This window comes from Pelodiscus sinensis, chromosome 24, assembly GCF_052426305.1.
Source record: "Pelodiscus sinensis isolate ZL-2025 chromosome 24, ASM5242630v1, whole genome shotgun sequence".
In the NCBI taxonomy this organism is placed as follows: Eukaryota; Metazoa; Chordata; order Testudines; family Trionychidae; genus Pelodiscus; species Pelodiscus sinensis.
Genome location: NC_143075.1, coordinates 6,644,228 through 6,663,348, shown reverse-complemented (window position 1 = coordinate 6,663,348; position 19,121 = coordinate 6,644,228). Strand labels below are relative to the sequence as shown.

The 19,121-nt window shown below is 41.7% G+C and overlaps 1 protein-coding gene across 3 annotated transcripts; it reads left to right on the top strand.

Moving 5' to 3' along the window:
* The first annotated feature begins 1,894 nt into the window (after positions 1-1,894).
* Positions 1,895-15,574, top strand: RER1 (retention in endoplasmic reticulum sorting receptor 1). Of its 3 annotated transcripts, none has more exons than XM_006124667.5 (7): positions 1,895-2,044; positions 5,903-5,988; positions 8,834-8,938; positions 10,448-10,547; positions 12,007-12,085; positions 12,197-12,332; positions 14,458-15,574. In XM_006124667.5, the coding sequence occupies exons 2-7, from the start codon at positions 5,908-5,910 to the stop codon at positions 14,545-14,547; spliced, it is 591 nt and encodes a 196-aa protein (XP_006124729.1). In that variant the 5' UTR covers positions 1,895-2,044; positions 5,903-5,907; the 3' UTR covers positions 14,548-15,574. The 3 variants fall into 3 exon arrangements, with proteins under 3 accessions (XP_006124729.1, XP_075762824.1, XP_006124730.1); XM_075906709.2 differs by lacking the exon at positions 1,895-2,044 and adding an exon at positions 2,121-2,141; XM_006124668.5 differs by lacking the exon at positions 1,895-2,044 and adding an exon at positions 2,310-2,506.
* The last annotated feature ends 3,547 nt before the right edge of the window (positions 15,575-19,121 follow it).

The window sequence follows — 19,121 nt, the reverse complement described above, 5'->3', positions numbered from 1 at the left end:
GTACATACCATTTCTGATAAGTGAAAAATTCCTGATACAGCCATAAAACTGTTAATTAAGCACATAGTTTTGCAACATCCTGAGTAGCCGGATGAACCTAAATATGGTCATAATAGGTATCTTACACAATAAGTAATTGATTGGTAGATATTATTAAAACGACCAAGTTGAGTATAAATAAAGGAGCAGAAAACATAATCAGTGGGAGGGATTAAGTGAGGCGTCCTCACTGCAACTCGAAGGTGAATGTGTTCCTACCGCCTGATGCATTGTGGATGTGTCTGCATGTGGGGAAAGGAAGAGGCCATGACCTTCCATCCAACAATTGTAAGGGTCTTAACGTTGGAACTGCATGTGATTTATAGAAATAAGTACATGTACATTCATATCCTTCAAATTGCATATCTTGTGTATTGTCCTAAGTGTCGGTATTATTACATTGTCTGTGCCAATTATCCTATTTATTGGAATAAATCTATGTAACTTTGCATTGCTGTTCTTTACTATTCTGTGCATAATAAAGTTAGAGTTTTTCTGAGGTATTTACTGGCTCCTTTTGAATAAAAAAATAAATCAAATCACATGACAAATGGCAGTTGCTAATGTTTTCTCTTACAAACGTGAGGGAAATATTTTATCCTTCAGAATCTTTATTACTGGTGATGATGTGTGCAAAGAAATAGTTCGTTTGATATTTGGATCCCTGGTTGAGTTTGCCAGTTTTACCCCCATTTTTTAAATATTTGTAAGCAAATGTGATCTCAAATTGAGAAGTGACAAATGGGGAAACCCTGCAAATGCCGTATTTTCAAGTCTCATGACAAACTGCACTTCTAGGAAACAAACCAGCATATCGTTTGGAAGACTGGGGAAATAACTGCCTATACTTACTTTACCTAGAATCTCAGGTGCATGATGAGCACGTCTCAGATCACAACACTGATACCATGGCACGTAGGACTGAATCATCACTTTAGCAGTGTTCAACGGGGCAGTGCTGCATGGAGCCTGGGATCAGCTAGAGTTCCCAGCTGACCCTGGGCTCCATGCAGCGCTGCCCCTTTGAAGCATCAGGGCAGCGTTTCCAAGGGGCAGCACAAGGCAGAGCCCAGGATCATCTGGAGTTCCCAGTTGATCCCCAGCTCTACAATGGGCTGCCCTTTTGAAGTGGACTAGTTCATGCCTCCCCTCCCCCCACCCCCCCCACCCCCCTTTGCTGCCTCCTGGTGCTTCAAAGGGACACTAGAGCCCAGGGTCAGCTGGGAACTACCCAGCTGATCCCGGGTTCTGCTTTTGGGTAAATGCTGCATGGTGCCCAGGATCTGCTGGGGACTCCCCAGCTGACCCTGGGCTCTATGTTGCACTGCCCCTTTGAAGCACCACCCCGGCACTTCAAAGGGGCAGCGTAGCATTAACACCTGCGATTAACGCATTAAAAAATGAACATGTTAAGCCTGGACTGCATTAATGGCAGGCGTTAACACATGTGAATCGACAGCTAAAATACATACGTCTGTATATATGTAAATTAGTATCATTAGTGTATGTGTGCGTATGAATTAGTATCATTTATATGTATATATATTTGTTAATTAGTATCATGAGCTTTCGTGAGCAAAACCCACTTCTTCAAATGAGATGATCTTGACTGTTTGCAGCTTGCACGTTGCTCCTTTGCAGGAAACCGGCTGGGACTGAGCCCTCCAGACCCAACCCGCCTCTTGCTCATCCTAGTTCAGTCCCTCCTCCCAGCCACAGGCCCCCTCCCCCTCAAACGGGCCTCTCCAGCCTTTACACGTAACCCGCGAGGCCAGAGCTTCGGCCCCAGCGCGAGAGGCGGTAACCCCAGCAACCCCCCCGCGTTCCCACCATGGGGCCGCCCCAGCAGCCTGGGCTTCTGGGAAGGCTGAGCCCCTCCCCTGCCTGGCCCCCGGAAGCGGAAGTGGTTGTCTCTGACCCCTCCGCCATATTGGATGCTGTGGTGGTGGGTGGGGGGGAAGGCGGAAGGAGAGACTTGTCCCCGGCTGTAGCGGCTCCGGCACCCGTGAGTGAAATATTTCCCCCCTCCCTCGGGGTAGAGGCGGGAGCGAGGGCCCGGGGCGGGTGCCGGGAACTGGGAAGCGGCCGCCGTGCCGGAGATGGTGAGGTGTCCCCCGGGGCGGGGATTCTCGCACAGGGCGCCGGGAGGGGGCGCCTCAGGAAAGGGGCCTGCCGGCCGTGAGGCGTGCCGGGGGCAGGGCGGGGAGAACGGCCCTCGGGTGTGGCAGGACGGGAGGGGTCACTCGGTGCGTGGGGGGAGGCGGGGCGCTCCTGGCCCCAAGCCGGCAGCGGGATCCTTGCGGCCCCTTCGAGCTGGCTCCGCGGTTCTTATCCCGCTGCCCACCGGGGCCGGTTCTAGCCACAGCTGGGGGCCGCCTGCATCTCTGCTTCAGATGAGCGTTCCCGTGGCTTACCTGCCTGGCCTCCCCTCTCTCGTCTCTTTCCTGCCTCGCCTCTTTTCACCAAGGTTAAGACCCCGCTAGACTTGAGCGCCCGTGGAAGTTTGTTTCTGACAGTGCAGAAATGTCATAGAGCTGCTGGGAATGTCTCTCTGAAGGGCCAGGTGCATGATGTGTAGGAGGATAGGAACAAAATCTGCTGTAAAAGGAAACTTTTACTTTTAGTGAAAAGTAGAAGTATGCTACAATGCTTTACAAAGCTTGAGATCAACTGGGCTGCCTTGTGCCTTTGGCTGTTCGCTGGGCAGTCTAGCAGAACAGCGAGTCTGTTACTCATGAAAGCCTACTCTTGTACTAACACAGGGAATTGCATCCTTTTCTTCAGCTCTCATTCTGTTTGTTTTGTTTGTCTTTATAATCAGAAAAAAAATTTAATGTCCAGAGAGTTCTCTGACCTATTTACACTGCATGCTATTAAAAGACATGTATGAAACTCCTTCACTACAAATAAAATAAGGAAGAGAATTGAGGGATGGGTAATGCTTGCCTAGTGAGCCAAAAATTAATTTATTCTAACTCATGTATTTGTAAGGTAAATATATTTTTCAGGTAGTACAGTAATTTTATAGAACCATATTTTATGTCGGTAGCACTCTGTTTAAAGGTTCAGCCTCTATTAAGTTGTTCATTAGACTAATTTCAGTCTACCCTGGCTAGTGGCTACTTATTAATGGGACTGGATTTTTTGATAACCTCTCACTGTAAGGAAAAGAGAAATTTTATGCTATGTTTTAATGGCGTGGTATCACAAGTAAGCCTTATTTTGAGTTTTCAGATTAGAGATCAGATTTAAGTCTGTAATTGTGAACCAAGTGTTGTTATGCCAATGAGAGAGAGTTCTCCTGTGCACATCATAAAATTAGCTTAAGGAATGACAGTAGAGCCATGTTGACATGAGAGCATTTCCAACTAATATAGTGCTGTGCATATGTGTGCTTATACTGGAAAATCTTATGTTGCTCAGGAGTGTGTTTTTTCACACACTTGAGCAACAAAAGTTTTGCTGATGTACACGTTGGCATAGCCAAAGCCCTAGCATGCATAACTGTGTGCAAGATTGGGATGCTGGATCCTGTTGCAGATTTGATTTTTGAAGACCGCATGAATGATTGAGTAGAACACATAATGAGAACATTAGATTCTCACATGGATATTGGTATTATTGATAGAAAGGAAACACTTCTTCTGTGATGAAAGATTTCTGTCTTTGTAGCCATTATGGTTCTGCTTTAGATTAGGTTTGAAAAATCATCAGTTTTGAGGCTAATAATAAGGTAGTAAAAACTTAAACAACTAATAGTCTGGTAGTACTTTAAAGACTAACAAAACATGTAGATGGTATCATGAGCTTTTGTGGGCACAGCCTACGTCTTCAGATGACCAGAGTGTTCAATGTCCAGAACCAAGAATAAATAAGGGAAGGAAGGAACGGGGAGAGGGGGGAAAGGAAAAAAAAATTGGGGGGGGGAAGAGGACATTGGGTAGATAAATATCTGAGGGATAGCTGTGTTAGTCTGAATCTGCAAGAACAGCGAGAAGTCCTGTGGCACCTTATAAACTAACAGATGTATTGGAGCACAAGCTTTTGTGGGCAAAGACCCACTTTGTCAGATGCATGACTTCTCGTTATTGGGTAGATAAGTTTCAAAGGGATAGCTGAGCCAGTCTGAAACAGGAAAAACCTAAAAAACAACAAATAAGTCTATTAGCACCTTAAAGACTAAATAGTTAAAAGAGGCTGATAGGAACCATTAGTTTGCACTAGGAAAGGAAGAGTACTAACACCAGATTCTGCATAGACATCAATAAGGTAGTAAGTAATAAGAGAGGAAGTTCTTACAAATAAAAGCATGTTGGGTGTTTGAGTTATCTTCCTCCCCTCCCCATCCTATGGAGTTAACTGAAGAAAAAAAATTCCTATCTGTTGCCCTGGATATCCGACGGACACTTTTGTATTGTCAAATTCTAAGAGTCTTCCTTTGGAATACCATCTTGTTAGTCTTTAAAATGCTACATAGCCCTGTTTTTTGTTTCAGCTAGACTAGACTAACACGGCTACATCTCTATTAGTATTCTATCTCTACATAGCTAGGGTCGAAGTGGAACTGAAGTTCTGGATTTTCATTATTAATCCTCTGATACTGTGATAGTGACTCCTTCCCACTATTGATTATTGTTCCTATGTAAGAGAGAAATAATGCATACCTTTTGGATTTTTATTGTGCACCCAGAGAGAAATTTAGAGTTGTAGCCTTTCATAAATCTCCATATTATCGCTTCAGAGGGTAGCCGAGTTTTGTCATTAGGACCAAAAGCTTTCTTCCATCTATTTGTCACTCCAATACAGGATTTAATACAATTTAATCTTCCTTGGTTTACTAATACTTCATATATCTGTATTGCTTTAAGATCTTCAGGTGAAAAATACTTTCTAAATGTTAATTACTGTAAAGCTAAAATTGCTCACAGTATCAGAGAGCAACATAGTCCTGCCCACAGATGGGAATCCAGGAAGTAATATGAGGCATTCATTACCTTTGGTGATGTGGCATGTCTGCTGCTGCTTGGATTCCATATGATTTTGTTTGTGTCTTGAAGCAAACTACAGAGCTTGTTTGTTTAACTAGGGTGGAGAAGAATCCTGAATCAATAGCGAAAGTGTGTGCTTTAAAAGTATTGCATATATTAACAATATTTTTCACCTGAGTTCTGGGTTCTGACTCTTACAGTGTGAGGGGGGAAGGCAATATAAGCTCTTAAAGGTAAACATTTTTTTTAGGCTGTTGCTGAGATGTTCATTTTGGCAAAGATACAGCTGACAACATCAAATGCTTCAAACAGTGCAGGAAGATGTTTCAGTTTAGGTGCTTGTGATGCCTGCTCTTGGATGGAACCCAAAGTACAGAAGCCAGAATTGAACTTATTTAAATAGTTCATCACTTACTGATTTTGGGGGTAGGGAGTCTTAAATAGGTTTCTTAAATTGTTGTTTTGCAGTTTACCTTAAGATATTAAGGGTGGGGAAAGACTAACATCACACTACATCATGTCAGTGTTTCCAGATTATTCTGACTTATGGCATATCAGAGTGAAAATATCCCTTAGAGCCCTTACCGCTGTTACTGTATATAATTTTTCCTAAAATGTCTTGGATCCTTTCCCTCCCTTTGCAAAACATATTTAACCCTTTTCTTCCTTGACATTTCCCTTGAAATAGAATGCATGAATGTATTGTCTTCAAAAATGTTTCACAGACAATACTAATTTGTTTCAAGCAATATCAGATCAGCAAGATATGAAATCACACACCTGAATGCTGGCGCATGTGTAAAATATCTTAAAGTTTCACCGTGTTAAGTTCTTATCTTTAATATGTTATCTGTATAAATGTTTTGTTTCCTCAGCAACAATGTCAGAAGGGGACAGTATTGGAGAATCTGTTCATGGCAAATCTTCAGTGGTCTATAGATTTTTCACAAGACTTGGACAGGTTAGTTTTATGTGCGAGATCATGTTGGGAACTAGGATCACTGGATTTATACAACTTTTTTTAAGTCATGGCTGTTTCAGTTTAAGGGAATAATTAAGTTACTGATTACTGTAAAAAGCATCCTTAAAATTTTGCTTTTTAAAAATGGATGGTCTTGCAACTCTGATGACATACATAATTTAATTAATGTTTCTATCACTGTTTAAATGTTTAACAGCATGTATGCATATTTATTATTGCTTTAATGACATCATCATGTTAGTTGCTCTCAGTTGAAGAGTCAGTCCCAAAAAGCTTAGTATAATCATAATTAATTCAAGCAATTACTGTCTGCTAGTAAAACCTAAAATGTATGTTTTACTAAACCATGAGTACTTACGAAGATTAAATAACATAATACACAAATATTTAAGTGATGTGTGACTTTTAGATGCACAGCCTAAGCTATCTTAAAGAAGGCTGGTTTTTTGTATTGGTATTTAGCACTTTCTGAACATTTTCTCCCTTCAAGATGTTCAAAGTTAGATACACACAACTTATGATTTCCAGAACACTTATAACACAAATTTTCTAATAAGCATATTTTTGTTTGTGTCCTCTGGGTTGCTTGGGCTCAAAATCTGTTTTAAACCAAAGGTTTAAACATAACATTATTATAAATGTATTTATGAAACTGAAAACAGATCACCTTGCCAGTTACAGCTTTAATCTGGTAGCCAGTATACTAGGGTATGTCTACACTACAGCACTAATTCGAACTAACTTAATTCGAATTAGTTAATTCGAACTAAGCTAATTCAAATTAGTGCATCTAGACCTAAAAACTAGTTCGAATTAGCATTTTGCTAATTCGAACTAGCATGTCCACATTGAGTGGACCCTGAATCGAGGTTAAGGATGGCTGGAAGCAGTGCCGGCAGGGCATCAGGTTAGCATGGAGCTGCTGTCTCAGGCTAGCCGAGGGCTGTACTTAAAGGGACCCGACCCCCATCCCGGACAGACAGTTCTCAGGGGTTCCCCACTTGCAAAGCAGTCCTGGCTTGGAGTGCCCTTAGTGCCCACACTGGGCACTTCACAGCACTCGGCCATCAGCCCGGCTGCACTTGCCGCAGGCTGCCTTCCGGAGGGGAGGTCAATCAAGGGGCTTCAGGAGAGCTTCCACCCCGAGAAGCCCACAGAGCCACCCCAGTCCTCCCCATCGGGGGCTCGTACCCCATTCCTCCCTCACCTCCTTCCACTTACCCTTCCCGAGCCCCCCTTCCTGATGTACAAAATAAAGGACATGTGTGTTCAAAAATAGAAACTCTCTGTATTGAACAAAACTCAGGGAAACTGGGAAAAGGAGGTGGGAGAGGGGAAGAGAGAGGGTGGGAGAGGGGAGGGCAACTAAAATGATCAGGGGTTTGGAACAGGTCCCATATGAAGAGAGGCTAAAGAGACTGGGACTTCTCAGCTTAGAAAAGAGGAGACTGAGGGGGAATATGATAGAGGTCTATAAAAGCATGAGTGGTGTGGAGAGGGTGTATAAAGAAAAGTTCTTCATTAGTTCCCATAATAGAAGGACTAGAGACACCAAAGGAAAGGAATGGGTAGCAGGCTTCAAACTAATAAGAGAAAGTTCTTCTTCACAAAGCAAATAGTCAACCTATGTAACTCCTTGCTGCAGGAGGCTGTGAAGGCTAGAACTACAATAGAGTTTAAAGAGAAGTGAGATAAAGTCATGGAGGTTGGGTCCATGGAGTGATATTAGCCAGGGGGTAGAAATGGTGTCCCTGGCCTCTGTTTGTGGAAGGCTGGAGATGGACGGCACGAGACAAATGGCTTGGTCATTGTTTCGGTCCATCCCCTCCAGGGTTCCTAGGGTTGGCCGCTGTCGGCAGACAGGCTACTGGGCTAGATGGACCTTTGGTCTGACCCAGTACGGACATTCTAAGCTCAGGGATCAGGGTCAGGGGTCTCAGTGGACCACCTTGATTTTCATGCTAACCTGCTCCCGGGTGGCCAGGCTGGCAGCTATCCTGCCCTAGACAGCCACTTTCCTGTGCCTAGTGCGGAGGTCGTGGATGAGGTCCACGATCTCTGTACTAGACCAGGCGGGCGCCTGCCTCTTGTGGACCCGGGCAGGCTCCTGGGAGCCGCCAGCCTGGTCCCAGGAAGAGGCGGAGGGCTGGGTGGCAGTGGGTAGCTGGTTCGTGCCGTGCCAGGTGCAGGGTCTGCTGGCTGGGTGCTGGCAGGCTTGCACCTGGCACAGGCACCATAGCCAGCCCGTGCCCCTTTAAGGGCTCCGGGGCCGGGAGGGGGGCAGACGAGTTTCCCTAGTGGTGCCCAGAGTGGCCACTAGGGAAAGCTGGGGAGGGCTAGCCTCCCACTAGTTGGAATTAAATGGCTACACAGCCCTTAATTCGAACTGCTTAATTTGAACTAGGCGTTAGTCCTCGTAGAATGAGGTTTACCTAGTTCGAATTAAGCGCTCCGCTAGTTCAAATTAAGTTCGAACTAGCGGTTTGTATGTGTAGCGCCTATCAAAGTTAATTCGAACTAACTGCTGTTAGTTCGAATTAACTTTGTAGTGTAGACATACCCCTAGTGCTTAAGAACCAGAAATTGAGTGACTAGAAATGAAAGTGAAACTGAATTTTATTAGCAAAGCTTGACCTGAATGAAATGAATGTAAGCAAGTAACCAGTCTAAATAGTGCTAGGTAAACCAGAGCTCTAAAACTTTTTTTTAAATTTAAATTATGATGTTTAACCAAAAGTTCCTTAAAACTTGTGGTCTCTCTGAAACAGTGAAATTACTCTATAAACAATATTTGTGTATAAAAACACTTTACATTTTATTCTAGATCTACCAATCCTGGCTGGACAGATCTACTCCATATACAGCAGTACGATGGGTTGTAACTCTGGGTCTGAGTTTTGTCTACATGATTAGAGTTTATCTACTACAGGTAGGAAAATGAAAATTATTGCATTTGTCATGCTGTTAAGAATAACACTGTTACTTAAAATATTAATTTTTGTTAGACTGAATAAAATATTTCACTAAAACACTTGCTAAGAAATATGTTTATATGAATAGACATGGAACAAAATAATTTCAACATAGAAAAAAGTTTTTGAATGAACAGATTCTTAAACTAGCAACTTCCCCCAGTGTCATGGAGTAATAGTCAAGTACATATTAGGAATGTTAAATTTCAATTAATCAGCTAATCGAGTAGTTGATGGAATTTCACAGCTCTTACTACATTTAAAAGGCAGAAGAGCAGCAGGGAAGCTGGGGCGAGCGGGGACTCAAGCAATCCCCACTCGCCCCACATTCCGACTGCTGCACTTCTGCCTTTGCAATCTAGCAAGATCCCTGTGGACCCTGCTGTTTCCCCACTGTGCCTGTGCCTCCCCTGCCTACCCGTCCCCAGCCCAATGGGACGGGGGAAGTGACTAGGTTATGTTTATCAGGTAGTCGACTAGTCACTTGCATCCCTAGTACATACACATGTCTGTTTTAGCTATTCTCTTTTCCATAGGAAAAATAATCACAACTTTGGTATGGTGTAAAGTGAAAGTGTACTGTGTTTTTACTCCAATTAATAGCAATAGTAATTTGAGCTGCTACATATACATAAACTGTAGGCTGAAACATAATCTGGAAAAGGATGGTTAAGACTGCTGTTTTGTAGCAGACAGAGGGAAGCACTACTGCCATGTTCTAATGAAATTGCATAATAAACTTCTGAAAACTCTCCATGTTTTAGCTTCCTGTTTGCATCTCATACAGGGACCAGCAGTCCTCTCATAGCTCCTCTACACTTTATAATTTACAATGTCTAAACTACATTTCAAGGCTAACTAAACTTTCAGATTTTTCCTGCTTTGCTTATGTGTCCTCTAATTCATAAGTCACTTTTTTTTACATAGCTGTAAGCAAAAGCAGCTAGAAACATTCCATAGTAAATTTTAGCACAATCTATTATAGTAAGAAATACTAAACAAAAAGAGCAGTTGAGTTATAGGATCCAACTATCAAACTGGATCATATATTTTTTAAAAAGGCACCCTTTTTATTCATCTGTGTGCGTGTGCATGTTTGTTCGTTCTCCTCTTGAGATGTCTTAGCAGGTTTTATGTCCCCCTAGGGTTTCACATTTTAATTTATTTATATAATATATAGTGTGTTTAAAATTTTGTAAGCTACCATGAATATTTTAAATAGAGTGGGGCAAAAATATTTTAAATAAATAATACTTAGATTTAATGCAAGACGAGTCTTTCGCCCATTGTACATGAGCTGTTAAAACGGAGTCCAGAAAACTTTTGACTTGTAGATAAAGTAATTAGGGGAAGATACTAAAACCAGGATAAATGTTTTTGTCTTAGTCTTGATAAACAAGTATTTGAAGCTATTTAGTGAGAAGTTTTCAGTCTGACTTTTTTTTCCCCCCCCTTTCCTTTCCTAGGGTTGGTACATTGTGACATATGCCTTGGGAATCTACCACCTAAATCTCTTCATAGCTTTCTTGTCGCCAAAAGTAGATCCCTCTCTAATGGAAGACTCAGGTATAGCGGACATGACTCCCATTGCTATAATTTTGAATATAAACTAAACTATTCTCCAAATCACTTTACCAGTTTCACATATCTTCATGTGAGCAGACATCTTCAGGAAGAGAAGAAAATCCTCAATAGCGAGAATGGAGTTTGAATTTAAAAGTTGTGCTTTAGTAATTATTTGAAAACTAGAAATAATTGAGTCCTTAATTTTTTGCGGTTGTTTTTTGGAAAATAAAATGAAAATGTACATGCTTCATTTAAATCATTGCTTTGGGGGTGGGACTGGGGATGAGGGGTTCAGTATGCAGACTGTGCTAGGGAGAAAGAGGACTACTCCAGCCCTTTCACTGCAGCAGCTTGTGGCAAGGTGAGAAGCACCTCTCCGTGGCTAGCTAAACTTGTTTTTCCCAGCAACATTCAATATAGCAAACAGCTTGGGAATTTATTTGTTAAAGCACACTAATAAGGCAGAGAAAGTCTTAAAGTATGGTGCTTTGCAAAGCAAATTATTTATTAACCAGTTGATCCACATTGTTTTTCATACATATCTATATTTTCATCTACATCATTTTCTCCCAATACACAGTTTTCCCTATGTTGATTCATTCTTGCCACTAGCCCTGCATCATGATTTTGCACTGCTTACACTTGACACATTTTCCTTTTTACTCAGTGAATTAATGTCTTCAAAATATTCCCAGATAGGGTTGGTCTGATGCCCAGAAGCCAAGAACTTTCAAGAAGCAAGAGTTGGTAGCTGGAGATGATAGAGCCATTAATTCATTTTTATGAGATTATAAGTATGGGTGTAGCATGTTTGTGATGAGATTTAATTGTAACTTTTTAAATTAGAAATGTAGTTGTTGTTTTTAAAAAATAACAGTCTGATTTAAATTTTAAAAAAATTATTTTTTTGGTTAAAATTGTTTAACCCACCCTGCAATCTGTCAGATCCTAGAATCCTGACTCCCAGCTCTGCACTTCAACTGTATCCACAAAAGCTTCTGTATAACTTTAATAATTTGTTACTGTCCAAAACAGGTTGTACATTGACTGTTCTGTGAATACTTAGAGGAATTAAATAATATATTTTTTTCTCCTATAGGTTCTTCCTTGACATTGCTTATAAATGATGGCATGTGTAGATGTATAACCTGTCTGTTTCCACTGATAAGGACTGTGGGGCTTTAACATGTCCTCAGATGTTCACTTCCTCAGAGTGAAATTTTTTTTGGAAGGTTGGAACTACGTTCCATATTGCATTAATACTCTGGACTTTTCTGGAGATCTGGGTTCAAATGTGACATCAGTCTCAAAACAAATATTATTTGATCAAGCATTAGCAAGATGTCCTTCCTTGATCAGGATTACACTTGCAAAAAGCTCTTCTATTCTGTAGCTAGGCTTTGAGAATAATAGTGATAATCGGGTATTTTATTTGCTATTTTTTGCTTTTTTTATCCAGATGATGGTCCTTCATTACCCACAAAACAAAATGAGGAATTTCGACCCTTCATCAGAAGGCTGCCAGAGTTTAAATTCTGGTGAGTGGATACATAAGTCTGTTTTTCTTAAAATAAAAAGCATTTACATGAATGTGTCATAAGACGCTTCCAGTGTGTGGAAGGGATTTAATTATGCCTTTTATTTTTAAGGCATTCTGCTACTAAAGGCATTCTTGTTGCAATGGTATGTACGTTCTTTGAGGCTTTCAACGTTCCGGTGTTCTGGCCAATCCTTGTGATGTATTTCATTATGCTGTTCTGTATCACTATGAAGAGACAAATCAAGGTAATGTGCTGAGATTGGATTGAATCTTCTGAAGATAAAATATCACTGCTTAAAAGTGTTTTTCCATGTTGCTAGCCAAGGAGCACTGTGGATGTTTATCTGTGGGTATAGTATGGCCAATTTTTTTAAACTTAAGTACCTAATCTTAGGCAAAATTAACCACAAACTGTAATTGGAAATATAAATGTTCAGTATTCCTGAAAATCAAATTAGTTTAAACACCTAGACCTGAAATTGTTAGCCCTCTTACATTCATTCTTCAGAGGATTCTGAGCTAGCCAAATAATACCTTCTGAAGTAAAATTTGGTGTTTATGATGGATAATATGCAGCATTCATCCAGAGCATTTCTGCATTATAATGTGCAGATTGTTGGGATCTCACATTGGTGATGCATATTGTGAAAGACAAATGCAGCAAAATAATTCAGGTTGGCTTTTGTATATTTTCTATAGCTTGTTTTCTTGTAAATAGAAATTTAAAAATAAAAATTTCAAAATGTCACATTCTGAATTTAAGTACAGGTTGGACCTCCCTGGTCCAGCACACTCAGGACCTGACCAGTCCCGAACTAGGGGATTTGCCAGACCAGGGGAGGTCTCTCCCCTACTAGCCCATGCTAAACCACTGCTGCTCCACTCCCCTGGACTCTAGTTCAGGAGCATCTGAGGTCCTGATGGACCACGGATATTGCTAAACCAGAGAGTCCCAGTTAGAGGTACAACCTGTAGTACAGTAATTCCTCAGTAACATGTGCCCGCTTAACACGTTTTTGCGATAGCATGATTTTTTTAGGGAATGTTTTTCAGTTACACAACCGTCCCCAGAATAACACGATTTCCCCAGTTGGCCCATTGCCGGCGGCTGCGCGGAGCTTCCCCCGCCTCCCTGCAAAGTGGTGGAGGGTTTGTCACTTGCCGCGCCGTTCCCTGCTGACTCCCCCTCTTCTCCACCCCCGCTTGCAGGCTGGCGGCTGGGTTTCCCCAGCTGGCCGTCGCCAGCAGCTGCAGGGGGCTTCTCTCGCCTCTCTGCAAAGCAGCAGAGGGTTTGCCACTCACTGTGCCGTTCCCTGGCAACCCCCCCTCGCCGGATGCAGTGCGGGTCCCGGCAGACCCTTCACAGGGGCATACTCCGAACTTAATTCTCCTTCCCTCTCCTTCCCTTCTCCAGAGCCAAACTCCTTCCCTCCATGCTGTAACCCAGTCTCCTTTTTCCCCCCAACCTCATGTCCCGGTCCCAACAGACACCACTGCTTGAAACACAACCCCCACCTTTTCCATTATTTTCAGTGGGAAAATTGACCCTGCATAACACGTTTTCACTTAACACGATCATTTTCTTAAACCTATCTATAATGTATTATATTAATATGTCTCTGCTGCTTAATCCTTTAACCATCTTGACTGTATTATACCGTATCTTTTTTTGATACAGACTCTTAAATGAGGTTGGTTAAAGAGTTTTGGAATCTCATGACTGGTGTGGAAAAAGTGAATAGGGAAGAGTTATTTATTTATTCCCACAATATAAGAACTAAGGGTCACCAATAGAAAATAATAGGCAGCAGGTTAAAAACAAACAAAAGGAAGTTTTTCTTCACTCAGTGCACAGTGGAACTCCTTGCCAGAGGATGTTGTGAAGACTAGGATTTTAACAGGGTTCAAAAAAGAGCTAGATAGGTCCATCAATGGCTATTAGCCAGGATGGGTAGGAATGGTGTCCCTAGCCTCTGTTTGTCTGGAAATGGATGACCAGAGAGGGATCACGTGATGATTATCTGTTGTGCTCACTCCCTCTGGGGCATCTGGCATTGGCCACTGTTGGCAGACAGGATACTGGGCTACATGGACCATTGGACTGACCCAATATGGCCATTCGTTCGTGTGTGTGTGTGTGTGTGTACACTAATACAGAAAAAAGTGCCATTTAAATCTTTTGAGTCGCTTGTGACTGAAAATAGCATCATAAGAGAACATTAACATACATCTTATCAGTTTTAAACTAGTGAATATACTTTAGAGCTTTGCATATTGTGGCTTAATTTGCATATTATGGTGTTTTGATTGAAATATTAGATTGTCAAACAGTTCTATTTAGCAGCTAAACTGATATCTCTTTATTTACAGCATATGGTAAAGTACAGGTATATACCCTTCACACATGGCAAGAGGAAATACAAAGGGAAGGAAGACATGGGAAAGACCTTCGCTAGCTAGAAGCTGGAGCCTGTTGACTGACTCTACATATAACTAAAAGAACGGTTTTGAGCCATTGTAACAATGCCTTTTTTCTTCATATAAAGTAATTAAGAGGGTGGTGACAAAGCAGTTGAATTTATTTTAGGAGGATCTTTCTATTTTTGTCTGAAGTATCAGTTTCTTGAAGAAACTGGCATTCTAACCAAATTGCATTAGGTTAATTATCTTTCATAACAAGTTGGAGAATCTTCGGTATCCCACTGATTTGGGATCATGTGTTGCTTTCAAGGTCCACTGCAGACATTGTGGCATTGAGGATGCTAATGGTACAATTAAGATTTTTTTACATGGTGTTCCTGCCCCGTATGACTGAGGTGCTGTGCACATATATGGAGGCAAATAGTAGGGTGGCACACGTGATGCTGTTGTCTGCTTCATAATTGTGTGCTAAGTTCATACACAAGTCTGATAGGCCTTAATATATAGAATTTCAGCTGACAAGGTACATGCGTGGTATCGCTGGGGTTTCTCCAAATTAGTAAAGAGTAGATACGTTTTTTAAAAAAAATCCTAAATTCTGTTTGTTCCAGAAGGGAAATAACGATCCGTATAGCTCCTAAGGAAACTCATTTATGTTAGGTTCTAATGCCAGTTTCCCTATTGCATCTCATGGCAGATGCTGAAATTGGGCTAATTCATAATGACTCAAAACTTTGTTCTTAAACTATCATGATTTCTTTTGAGGGCCTGGAATTATAAATATATATATTTTAACTGTTATTAGTTGGAGAATATTTTGACTTGTTTCTTTGATACTTAAGGTTTTTTTGATTAACTTAAGTTTGCTTAATGCAGCCCATTGAGAATACACCCAAACTGGCCATAGCAGACAAACTTTGTGGGTTTTAACAGCTTTTCATTTTCTATGAAAAAATATAGAAATAAATGACCTGCATGTAAACTTTTTGATGTGATACAGGAACAAACAATTTTATTAAGTGACTTTTTAATTCCAAACTTTATTAAAAGACAGTTGTCCCCCTTTCTTGTTTTAGTCATCTTTATATAAAATATATTGGGCTCTACTATTTATAGATTTGTCATTTTTAAATGATGTCAGTACTTACATTTTCCTTCTATTTAATTCAAGAAACACACTCTTAAGAGATCATTCGGTAGAACTAAAGGTGCTAGTATGAGATAAGTCCTTTGAATGACTACATAACTTAGTGGCAGCTTCAACAGATACCTTTTGTGGAACGTGTACAAAGGAATGGCTGTTTGGTTGTGCAGAATGAAAAGCCAAAAGGAAGCCCTGTATATCCTTAATTAGATTCAGCCTGCTGTAACATTTAACTGGTATCGTGGAAATCTTTTTTTAATTTTTTATAAAGTGAACTTAAACCTGAAGTTCCATGTACATGTGATTAAAAAAAGACTGTATAACTATAAGTCCTTATCAAATACCAACCATGAATGCTATTGCTGCTAAGAAAAACTAAGTCGTGAGTTTAAGAAGCTGTAATAGTAATTTGCAGTAATAGTTTTTGTAGTTTAACTTATGATTGCCTGCAAATCAGGGACATACGGGAAAATAATAATTGTATTTGCATTCATTTACCTACAGCAGGGGTGGGCAACCTACAGTCCTGGGATGGATCTGGCCCACAAGGCTCAGGACTTAGCATCTCCTACCCCGGCAGAGTTGCAGGCTGGTGTTGGCACTCCTGCCATTACCGGCTGGCTCATGTTGCTGCAGAGGAGGTAGGTGAGGGCAAGCCCTGAGCTTTGTGGGCCCACTCAATGCAAGCCAGGGCCAGATTGGATCTGCGGGCTCTGCCTGTGAGAGGGAGGAAGTAGCTGTGCCAGGTAGGGGCCCCCAAGCCTTGCTTCTGCATTTTTCCTCCCAGCCAGATCCTCCCGCCCCACCCCCTCCCAGCCAGCTTTCCAGCAGCCACCTCAGCACACTGAAACTCTAATTTTTAGCCCCACCCCAGAAAGGAGGAGGGCTCGACAAAATCCATCAGCTCCCGGTCCCCAGAAGAGTTAATTTAGCCATGGAGGTAAGCACTAACCTGTCCTCCCCATGGGGCTGGAGCTTGAGGGAAGTGAAGGTTTTTTCTCAGTTGGGGCAATACCTGTGCAGGTTATTTCTCTCCTTTTCACTTGGGGAGGTCAGGTCAGTGAGGGTTGGCTTTTTTGTTTGTTTTTGCTTCTCATTTGTGTGTGGTCCGACTGATATTTCTGGGGATCAATGGCCTCTGAACCCAATAGAGATTTCCCCACTCCCAGCTTACAGAATTATTGGAGGTACAAAATGAGTGGCTGACTCCATTTCAACATCAAGCCCCAATGGTGAATTAGACTTGTTTATTAAAACATGGAAATGTAGCACCTTTTGCTCACCTACCATGTTTTACAACAACACTAAAGGTATTGATACCAAGGAGATAGCAGTAGCTTGCTCCCTATACACTGAGATTGTAACCATGTTCAAACAATGAGTACCCCAAGCCCAAGCAAGGGCAAGTCTAAACCATGGTTTCTTAAAGATATAAACAAACACCACAAACTCTGTGCAGTTCAGTGAACTATGCTCAACTTATTTAAGCAGGCATTTTCTTAAATCACTTTTTAAATATTTTCTTAGTGTTAAGTTCTATACCTTCATCAATTATGGCTGAAGAAACCTAGATCTTGACAGATACAAGAATAACTAGTGCAGATTGTAACTGCCTTATTTCTTGGCAGCATTCTCCACGTTCTACCATCAGCAATAGCTTGCTACATGTTTCTATGTGTAATTAAATGTGTCGACAGTGATTCCTAAGCTGCATATGCCTTGAGTGCTGGCACAAGTCACCTTTCTTCCTTTGCTGAACTGCTGGTTTAAGTTCAGGTGGAGTTTTCCTAGTGAGCCTTTGGTATGAGAGGTGGGAGGGTAGGGACAGGGTATTCAGCAGCTTTCACTTCCCTCACTTATCCAGCTGAGTTAAGTGTCTTGTTTGTCTGTATATTTCAGTACCTCTCTCTTCTTTCAGGCTCTCTGTATATATGAAGAGAAGGAACCTACCTATTATATGGGAGTTTTACAACTCTTGCTATGTTACTTACATGGCCAGGACCTCTGCAGTATAGTTATTCTAACAGAAGTGCTCTTAAGTTAGTATGGATTCAAGATCTAATAAGGTTTTCCAAGGCTTTTTCTAATTTTTAGAATTTTTTAAAGTTAATTATGCATGTCAAAGACTTATTGAATTTTGGATTCCCCCCCTTAGCATGCATAGCAGTCTGAGTGGTAATTTGTAGTTATCATGCAAGAGCAGAAATATAAACCACAATGTTTTTCCTCTCAAACACTAAGATTTTTGGATAATCAAATAACTAATGATATCTGGAAAAAAAAATCTTAAGCAGTGATGCTTTTGTAACCATCCCCCTTGATTTTCACTCCAAAATGTGTAATCAGCAGAGCTGAGAGTACTTATTGCCAAAGGGAAGGGGCTCTGGGTAAGAGTATGATGCTTACAGGTTGAACCTCTCTAGTTCAGCATCCTCAGGACCTGACTGGTGCTGAACCGGAGTTCGCCAGACCACAGGAGGTCCATGTTGTCTAGCAGCATTACCAACACTTCCATTGCTTACTGGGCTCTTAGAAGACATTTAGGGGTGAAGTGGAGCTACATAACAGCACAGAGCCAGGAGCAGTGGCTGTGAACAAACTTTATGGGCCTAAGGAAAACTTGGCCACACCTATGAAAAGTGGACATCTGGCTAACTCAAATCATGGGGGACCAGGGATGTTGCTAATCTACAGAGGTTCATCCTGTGCTAATATTGTATTTTTGGCAATGGGAGATACCACTGCAGTATGTGTATATATAAATGAATTAATATAAATTCATGATTATTACAGGAAGTATCCATTACTGAACTTGTTCCTAGAACTGTACATTCAATGAGCTTTTTTAAAACAGCACATATTAAAGCATTCTGTATGCTACTGTGTAACAAACTGTTTAGTAATTTAGAATGTTTAAACTTACTTTAAATGACATGAAGGGTCTGATGGTATTTTCCTTTAGCAGTTACGGGGCCTGTTTATCCCATCCCTCAGAGGGGGCCGACAACATAGTAGATTCATGGTTACATCATTCCACTTGTGCCCAAAAACCCAAGCATCTGGCCTAGCTGCCAGAGTCAGTAGGGCTTCCTGGGGCTGCAGAAAACCACAGCCTAGTGGGCAGAGTCAAGGTTTTGCCACCCCTAATCCCAGGACAGTGTTGCTCAACTGGAGGCAAGGTATAGCAGTCCCCTATCAGAGGGCCATGTGGCCTAACGACCAATAGCCTGGGATGGGGCTGCCACCAGACAGGAGGCAACATGGCAGGGACAGGCCAGCCTACTTCTGCTGAACCCTGACCCAGGGCCCTAATCGTGGCAGAGTGGTTTATCACTGGGTCAGCGGGGAATCCTATGGAAACTTGCTGTGTCTTGTGAGTGGGATATGCCCCTCATGCACCCTCCCTGGGTCACTTCCTACCATGCCTCTTGCTGATGGGATGCTCCGGGGTCTTGGAGCTCCTCTGGTG

Coding starts and splice junctions, on each gene's coding strand:
- RER1 (XM_006124667.5), top strand. CDS start 5,908: ATGTCAGAAGGGGACAGTATTGGAGAATCTGTTCATGGCAAATCTTCA. Junction 5,989..8,833: donor TTTTCACAAGACTTGGACAG/GTTAGTTTTATG, acceptor ATTTTATTCTAG/ATCTACCAATCCTGGCTGGA. Junction 10,548..12,006: donor CTCTCTAATGGAAGACTCAG/GTATAGCGGACA, acceptor TTTTTTATCCAG/ATGATGGTCCTTCATTACCC.